General features: G+C 41.2%; 1 protein-coding gene across 1 annotated transcript; it reads left to right on the top strand.

The window, feature by feature from the left end:
* The first annotated feature begins 869 nt into the window (after window positions 1-869).
* Window positions 870-5,689, top strand: oxsm (3-oxoacyl-ACP synthase, mitochondrial). The gene is made up of 3 exons (XM_041808065.1): window positions 870-958; window positions 1,046-2,068; window positions 3,397-5,689. The coding sequence occupies exons 2-3, from the start codon at window positions 1,074-1,076 to the stop codon at window positions 3,797-3,799; spliced, it is 1,398 nt and encodes a 465-aa protein (XP_041663999.1). The 5' UTR covers window positions 870-958; window positions 1,046-1,073; the 3' UTR covers window positions 3,800-5,689.
* Window positions 5,690-9,532: the final 3,843 nt, after the last annotated feature.

The raw sequence follows: 9,532 nt of genomic DNA, 5'->3' as shown, positions 1-9,532 counted from the left end.
GTGATTATATCAACAAATACACTTAGTTGGTTGCCACCACAAAAAAAATCTCCAGCCACCCTCTTGCCACCTACTTTTATAGATCTGCCCCTGGGCCTAACCAAAAACGTTGCCAACCACCTTTTATAAACGAGGAATGCAAGACTTAAAAAAGCAAATAATGGATCTTTGATCATAAAAATTCTGCCAAAAATTAAGTTAATTTTAAGCCAAGGAGAATAATATGAAACTAAAATGTTAGTGCTTGACTGTTGGATAGAGATTAAAAATCTATATTTCTCCTCTGTGTATATGGTATGTCAATATTGTCATGAAAATGTATTTTAAATCAGTTTAAGTATTGATGGTGCATTGATATGAACGTTTTACATTTAATACTGGTTTTTACAATATGGCTAATAACGGTGTTCTTGGGGTAAACGTGCCAACATAACGCTAAGAAAACAACTGATATTCTAAAATCACTTTCATAAAGTACGTATGGACTGCCTCATATTTATAGCTTTTTACTTGTGAATTCTGCTGGCCATTTGTTTATGAACAAGTCGTTTCATCATGGTAGAGCTGTAAAAATGTAGAGTCTGTACCCTCCACTTCGCTGGGTGGCGCTGTTGCGAGAAATACGGATCCTTGTTCTACGGTCCTGCATCTGCAGTCTTGAAACTTCTACCCGCGATCCCCACTGGCCTTCTTTTCTTCAAACGGTGAAAAAAATAATAGATAGGTAATCACCGGGATCTGGTTTGTTCAGTACAGCGGTTTAGCAGGATATAAGTGAGGCAACTCTCTGGAATGCCTCTTCCAAAATGGCGGCGACTACAGATGCGTGTGTCACGAGAACGACGGAAGCGTTCGTCTGAAAGTCACCTGTTAACACGACCACTGTTTTCACCATTACACCGATCGTTTCCATGTGTCATGACTGTGTTTGCAGTTGACAGCTCAGTTTAAAGTGCTGGTAAGCCTCAAAATTAATTACATTGTCAAATGAACGACACTTAACGATCGTGTTTTTTAACATAATTCCTGTTTCATTTTAACCTAGCGGAGTGAAACTCAAGAAAGATTACAGCATGGCTCCTCTATCTCAATCTTTGTTGAGTAGACTTCATCTGAGACCACAGCATATGAGGACACTTCTTCAGAGGGGCGTCTCTTTTTGTCCTAACACGGACCCTAAAAGACAGCACAGCTCTTCAGCTCACAGAAGGAGGGTTGTCATCACTGGTATTGGACTGGTTTGTCCTCTGGGTACTGGGACAGCTCTGCCCTGGGACAGACTGATTAAAGGTCAAAGTGGGATTGTTGCCCTGGACTCTGAGGAGTATAAAACCATCCCATGTAGAGTGGCAGCACTAGTACCACGAGGAGACGACCCGGGTCATTTTAAGGAGGACCGGTTTGCTGCTCGAGGGGAGATCAACAGCATGTCACCAGCCACTGTGATGGCCCTCGGAGCCGCTCAGCTGGCCCTAGAGGACTCAGGATGGTACCCAGGAACCCCAGAGGAGCAGCTTAGCACTGGGGTGGCTGTTGGCATGGGTATGGTGTCACTTGATGAAATCGCTCGCACCTCTGCTGCTTTCAAAGAGAAGGGGTACAACAGAGTCAGCCCCTTCTTTGTGCCTAGAATCCTGGTCAACATGGCGGCTGGTCACATCAGCATCAAACACAAACTGAAGGGTCCCAATCACGCCGTGTCCACAGCGTGCACGACAGGAGCACATGCTTTAGGTGATGCAGCCAGGTTCATAGCGCATGGGGATGCAGTTGCCATGGTTACAGGAGGAACAGAGTCATGTGTGGGGCCCCTGTCCATTGCTGGGTTTGCCAGAGCTCGAGCCCTTGCCACTAAATGGAATGACAACCCCACACAGGCATCCAGACCCTTCCACCCAGAGAGAGAGGGCTTCGTGATGGGAGAAGGCGCCGCAGTGATGGTCTTAGAGGAAATGGAGCACGCAGTGAGAAGAGGGGCCAGGATTTATGCAGAGGTCCTCGGGTATGGACTCTCAGGTGACGCCAGCCACATCACAGCACCCACCGCAGATGGAGATGGAGCATTCAGGTGACTCAAGGATGTTTCTTTATACATATTTAACAAAGTTTATTATTTTCAAATGAAAAACAGCCTACCTGTATTAACTGTTCAGAATCAGCTCAGCAAACCTGCAAAAACGTGTTCTGATAAATATCACCATACTGCATATTGATAGAAAAGAGGCATAAATTTTGGCATTTATGTCCAAAAATGTCTTTTCTCTTTACCTATGATATTTCATAAACAGTAGATTAAATCAGAAATTTCTGCTCTGGTTTACAGAGAAATCCCACATGCCTTATATTTGTAGAAACCTTTTATACAAGACAGAAATTAGAAATATGCTGTCATACCAGAAAAAAACAAGCATTAAGCATTCATGGATATTTTAAAAATATTGTGTAAAAATTCTGGTGCCCTGAAAACCTTAGCTGTGAATCTATGGCATCTCAGGGTGGAAAATGTACAGGACTATTGTGCTTAAGTAAAAGCAAAGTTACTTTGATTAAAAATAACTGAAGAAGAAGTAAAATTAGTGGTCTACAAATCTACTCAAGTAAAAGTAAAAAGTTTTAAATTTAAAGTTTACTGAAAGTACTGATTAGCAGCTGAGTAGTTGTACAGTAAAATCTGATCTTTTCTCATTGGCAATAACTTCATGAGATTGTAAATCTCCAAACAGGTCACTCAGGTAAAGTCACACATTTATGATAGGGTGACATGCAACAGCTGTTCTTGGATGTAGTGTGAAATTACTGTTTCCATGTGCTGCTGACCTTCAGGTGTTATCAAAGCCTAACTTCTGGCCAATGTCATGTCACTGACAGAGAGCTGGAACCTCCTCATTTTGGCTTTCAGTTGTTGCTTTTTAAACTCAGTAAACTGTGCTTTTCGAATAATTGTGAAGTACAATACTTGCATAAAATCACTGATTTAAAAATGTCCTTTAAAAAAGTACATTTACACAAAAAAGCTACTTAACTACAGCAGTTTAAGTCAGTGTAATTAGTTAATTTCCACATATAGTATGCCAACACTTAGAGAGCCTAACAAGGCAGAGAACACAAGCAGAAAGACTTAAAATGTAGGACATTAACTTTAGTGAAGCGAGTGTTTAAAAATACATATAAACATATATGGGAAAATAAAAGTTTAGAGGCACAAGTGTGGCCCTAGGTGTTAAATAAACACTAATTGCAGGTTAACCACTGCACAGTTTCTCTTTAAAGGGAAACCATGGATGTTTTTACGAGACCTTCCCCCCTGTTTGCTTTGAATTGAAAGGTTTGAAAGCAAAGTTTCTAAAGCAGAAAGCATGAGACCACATGATAAAATATTCTGAATTGTCTTCACAGATGTATGTCTGCAGCACTCAGAGATGCCGGCGTCTCTCCAGCTGAAGTGACATACATAAACGCTCACGCCACCTCCACACCTTTGGGTGATGCAGCTGAAAATACAGCCATTAAGAGACTCTTCCATGAAAACCTTACGAACCTGGCAGTCTCCTCCACAAAGGGGGCTACAGGACATCTCCTGGGGGCTGCGGGGGCCCTGGAGGCCACATTCACTGCTTTGGCCTGCTACCACAGGATCCTCCCACCAACCCTCAACCTGGACCGCACTGAGCCAGAGTTTAACCTGAACTATGTCCCCTGCACAGCTCAGACCTGGCAGACTGAGGGCCGACGGGTCGCCATCACAAACTCATTTGGATTTGGAGGCACTAACGCATCACTGTGCCTCGCCAGCGTCTGATGTGTTGCTCTTTTAAAAGTGTACAGTAGCAATTTTAACACATAGAATGTATTATACATTTTCAGGATAGTCTGTTGCTGAAATCTTCCAGAGGCAGTTGTTTCTATTCACCTCTTAGTTTGAGATTTACCCTGTCACACAGAAGCAGGAGTGTCAGGAGGGAAGATTTGCAGTAGAAAGAGCGACACAGAAATGGCAGAGAAAGCAACCCAGATCAGTGCCACGATGACATTTGCCTCCAAAAATGTCTGGAAATTATCAGGGATTTTGTGTTTGAGATGAGCCTTAGGTGACTGAATGTTTTGCAACAGAATTGATCTTCTACTTTCTTTCATACTGAACTTAAAAAAAAGTAAAATTTGGATATAAAAAAATGAATGAACAGGGAAAGTCCTGCTTTTCTTGTCATGTTTTTGTGTATGGGTGATTTTCAAAAACCCAAAGACTATATTTAGTGAAAAAAATGCTCAAAGGCAAAATATCTGATATTAAAAGTTAAAAAATATATAATGTTTCAGAGATCTCTAAGCCCATTAGACAAACATAGCCAATATCATGTCAAAAATGTTGGTGCAGGGTCATGATTACCACTGCAGACAAAAGGAGCCACACCTTTAAAACTCTTTGCGGAAAATGAAAGTACACCATTGGGCTTGATATGACTGGATCTAAGTGGCATTATCTTGTCTTCCAGCAGGTGGCGTCAACTCACAGCAAGTAATGCCTTTCCCTTTGAGGTAGATTTCCAAAACACCTTTAAATGAGGGAATTCATGGAGCATGCAGTGAAAAGGAAGCACAGAGCTGACTGGAGCCAAAAGGTAAAGCTCAGTCAGGTTCATGTTAAAATAATCTGACCTAAAAGCAGCCAGGAAATACATAAGTGCTTGTAAGAGATGGAAAGGGAGACTTTCAAGAGGCTTTTACATCCATTAGAGCAAACTGAGGGAAAATCAATCAGTAGGAGGTTGATGTGAGTAATCATACATTAATAGGATAATAACTCGTAAATGCTTCTCATAAACACAGTATATCCAGCCTGGGTTTACTTTAAACTGAAACTCCTAAAGGGTTCAAGTTTGACCCTTGATTGGTCCACTGACCCCTGCCTCTCATAGCACCTATTGCTGAATGATGTGTAGCTGCACTATAAACCCCTGTTCCAGAAAAGTTGGGACATTGTGCAAAATGTGAATTAAAAAAATACAGTGATTTGCAAACCTTTTCAACTGTTATTCAACTGAATACAGCACAAAGACAAAATATTTAACATTGAAACTGATAAGCTTAATTTTTGTGTTGAAAATATACACAAGTTCTCCTTAAAGCCTGCTCTAGAAAAGCTGGGACACGGGCAAAAATACCTGAAACATTCCACAAGTAAGTCGGTTAAATGGTGACAGGTGACCATGATTGGGTATAAAAGGAGCACTCCAGGTGTTTTTCCCCATGGCCCGGCTTTTATGGAGTGTGTTGCAGGCTTTAAACCCAGGATTTGTGTGTATTTACTAAACAACAATGAAGGTTGTCAGTTTGAACGCAAAAATTCTTGTTTTTGTGTTGTATTCAATTGAATATAGATTGAAGATGATTTGCAAATCACTGTATTGTTTTTTTTTTTCCCATTTTACCCATCGTCCCAGATATTCTGGAATTGGGGTTTGCATACAACATAGTATGACATTAAGCAGCAATAAAATCACAGTTAATGCTGCTTCTACAACAGGCTGGATGGAGATGTTTTTGTTGATCTTGAAGCCTGTAGAGAATAATTTGACATTTTGGGAAATACAAGCGTTATCTTCCTTTGTGAGCGTTCAATAAAAACATCAATACCACCTCTTGTCTGCATGTTAAGCACGGAGCTGGAGCCTGGAGGCGGTAAGATTAGTAAAGCTCACAGGGCAACTTTAATTTATGTCTGTTTTTTTCTTTTCGTGTCTTATGATTAAAACAGCAAAGACTGAAATAAAAAAAGAAGAAAAGCACAGACTTCAGGATGCCTGCTGCTTAGTTTCTCTCTTTGGGTTAAACATTTGCATTGGAAAATTAAAGTTGTGATGCTTGAGATTCTGGTTAGAAAAATTTAAAACGAGAAAGTCTTGACATAAATCAATGAGTTTGAAGGTTTATCAGATGGTTTAAGTGCCGTTACCCTGAAGGTCAACGGCAAAAAACATTTCATGGACAAAAACAGCAATTTTCAACCTGATTCCCCCTTCTGTTTCAAAGTCAGTAAGGTCCCAGTTATGTTATGGTTACAAAGATTAAGATTAAGGATGTACAAAGTTGTCACAGTGTCAAGAACTGGAGTGAGATGCATCACAAAGAAATTCAATGAGAGCCACACAGTCCAGAACAAGCCTGGCAGGGGTATAGGAAGAGAAAGATTTCAAAGACCCTGTAAAGAAAACTGGTGAAAAATGTGTCTAAAGAGCCAAGAACAACTGCCAAGACACTAGTGAATGACTAAGCCAAGTCAGGAATTATAGTCTCAAAGAAGACAATCTCTAGAGACCTGCACATGAATGGACTGAGAGGTTACAGGCCAAGAAAAAACTCTGCAGAAGAGACACCTTAAAGCCAGACTGAAGTATGCTAAGGACAACCTGGAGAAGGATTCTGCATACATGGACCAAGGACCATGCTAGAAAAGCATCAAATCTAGAGGAGTTTTAAGAGATTCACCAAAGGAATATGGGCTGGCATTCCTCAGAAGACGTGGGACTTGTTGAAACTACAACAAACGACTGCAGGCTGTTATCCAGCAAAAAGGAAATACATCTGACTATTAGCACCAGAGGGGCTAGTAATTTTGACCCTGGTAGTTTTTTTTGTTTTTGTGTAATAATTTAGTTTCTTTGTAAAAAGTAAAATAATGTAAGCATCCAAAATAAAACTAGGGTGTGTTTAGAATATTTTGTTTTGCTTAACAGCACTTGAGAATTACTTAAAAATGAAATTTTTATGGGGGGATAATGATTTCATCCTTTTTTGTATTTCTGGCAACCTCCTCTGATTACAAAGAAAGTTAGTAAAATATATGAAAGAGAGCACTAACGAACCAAAGAATACGAGGGGAAAACCACACCCTTTTGAGGTCTCAATGCACCAGTAGTGGCCAAAACAATACAAACATTAAAAGTCAAAATCCATTGACACAAAAAGGAAGAAAGGAACAAACATACAGTTTCTCACCAATGGACAAAACAAATACGGCATTCATCTTGCTTCTCAAATATAAGAGGGTCATGCACAGGAAAAACATCTGGAGATGCTACATGCATAGCTCATTAAAGAAGATCACTGTAACAGGAGATGCATTATTTTTTCAATTCTGAGGAAAGAAATCAATGTAATGAGATCAAATTCAGAATTCTAAAAAAAAAGTCTGGATCTCAAATTTTTTCTTCATAACTTAATAAGAAAGAGTGAAAGAAAAATGTTATGTAGTTATTTTAAAGGTGTCTGGGACACAGTAAAGACTCGAAATAATATGCCTGTACCCATATAAGTGTGTTATTGGCCCTCCATGCAAAGAGAAATACATTTAGGAACAATATATTACTAGAAATTTACAGAGTCTACAGCAACCTGCAAAGAAATATAAATGTTAACAGTGCTTTGTACTGAATATCTATAAGCATAGTTATCCAATCCTGGCCTCAAAGGCCTAAATAGTTAACCTTGCAAAGCAGATGGATACACCCGTTTCCGTGTTTCTCACTGGCGAATCCATCTTGCAAAGCTTTGCTGAACAGTTTGGGCCCAGTTAGAAAGTGACAGGACCAATCAACATCGAGGGGCAATACTTTCGGGAGCAGCAGAGTCATGAAGTAAGCAAGCAGCAACAAGAGACCAGTGCATTTATGACGGAAGAGATTGGCGTGGATGCTGCTAAAGCGCCAGTTTTGTCAGAACTTGACATTTCTTCGTAAAAGAACAACAAAGAACAGCATTGAGTTGTTTTCTTTTCAAAAATGACAAAAGCTGTGTACTGACATGTCTACAGTCGCCGTGATTCACGTTATGCAGTGGTAATGGAGTTTACTCCTTCGGTAGGGGCGCAGCTCGGTAGCTGCTACGTCACTTGTTTTGTTGCTCTGATTGGCCCGTAAAGATGTGACAGACAGAACGTTCATCCACTCACCCCTGTGTGTTTTTTATAAAGGCTTGGCCCTTTCCCTAACGCTGTGTATGAGAGGTTTACCAGATGGATGTGTTTCACACATCCGTCTGGCGTGTCAGGTTACTAAATAGTGGTGGCTCAAAACAAAGTACAAATCTCTGAGTCGTGTTAATAGAGCTTGCTAGTCAGTCAGGACAGGTATGGGAGTGTATGTCGGTTTGGCACTTTTCCGTGTCAACCTTAGTCCTGAACTACTCTGGCCTTTTGATGGCCATCCTCCAGGCCCATGCCTCACCTCTCCAGGTAAACTCCCAACTGCCCCCTCCACGTTACAAGTAATCACCTCCAGTGCCTGGAAAAGCCAACTGGGTTCTGGGCACCCAGTATGTGGTGAACTGGATTAGGCCTGGGAAAGCAAGCAAGGCGCCCATAACAGCACAGCTGATGTTCCTGTATCGCTGAAGTCAAGTCGGCGCCTCTTGCCATCAGTCAATGTCCTGGCCTCCAAAGAGTATGGTAAGACTGAAAGGACCAAATCCCCCCATGCATGAGTCCCAGTCTGTCATTGAACTCAGCTTCACGGTCAACAGATCCATGGATTACACTGCCAAGGTGAACATGCTCTACAACTTCTATGCTCTCACCATTCACAGACACTGATTCAATGGCAGCATCCAAGGTATCCCCAAATGCCAGGATCTTTGTTTTGCCATGGAGACATGCATTTGCAACACTTCAGCCTCCTCATTCGGCAAGTTAAGAGCCCTTACAAAGACATCTACAGTCTCAGAAAAGTCCAAACCAGTGACCTGGACATCACCAAATGACACTCCACGGTTCGCTGCCCCTGTTACCTGCCCCATTATCCAGTCCCTACAGATACTGAAGAGGGTAGGGGCTAGGACACGCACCTGCCTCAACCCAGAATCAAGTGTGAAGAAGTCAGAGGTGGAGCTACCACACTTCTCAGCACTCTCGGTACCAGAATATAGGGCAGACGCCAGCTGGAGGAGCGGATGTGGGATCCAGAATCCTCCAGAGGGCATCTCTACTCACCAAATCTAACACCTCCAGAAGTCAGCACAGGCTGAAAGCAACCCTTGAATTCCCCAAAGCTAGAGTAAAACAAACAACCATAAAAAGTGCACACAAAATGAACAAAACATAGTGCATATTAAAGGTTATGAATAGATTAAATGACAGTCACAAAAGTTCATATATTAGCTGTCAGGTCATTAGAAAACACAAGGTCTTGTATGAATTATTCAGAAATGTAAATGAAGCCTGCTTCTAATTTACCAGATAAATACACAACAACCCAAGGATTATAATCCTTGTTCATGGCGCTGAGGAAGACAGTGTGTTGAAACACATTCATCCTGATCTGTGCACTACCAGGCCCAGAAATAAAGAAACTCCTAAAGGGCATTTTTAAGTGTTGGCTCTTCAGCTTTATAATTTGTTTATTGTGGTTCACCATAAGAGGCTTAATTGTTTGAGTGCGCTCCTTTCTTTGTCTTCATTTCAAAGATTATTTTACCAGATTTCCCTGTGGTGTGCGGTGGGTTAAGAGAGATTTTACCCTGCTCAAGCTGCTCAGGAGAC

Source organism: Cheilinus undulatus, linkage group 16 (genome assembly GCF_018320785.1).
Source record: "Cheilinus undulatus linkage group 16, ASM1832078v1, whole genome shotgun sequence".
NCBI lineage: Eukaryota > Metazoa > Chordata > Actinopteri > Labriformes > Labridae > Cheilinus > Cheilinus undulatus.
The sequence above is the reverse complement of the archived record's forward strand: the minus strand, read 5'-3'. Positions and strand labels throughout refer to the sequence as shown.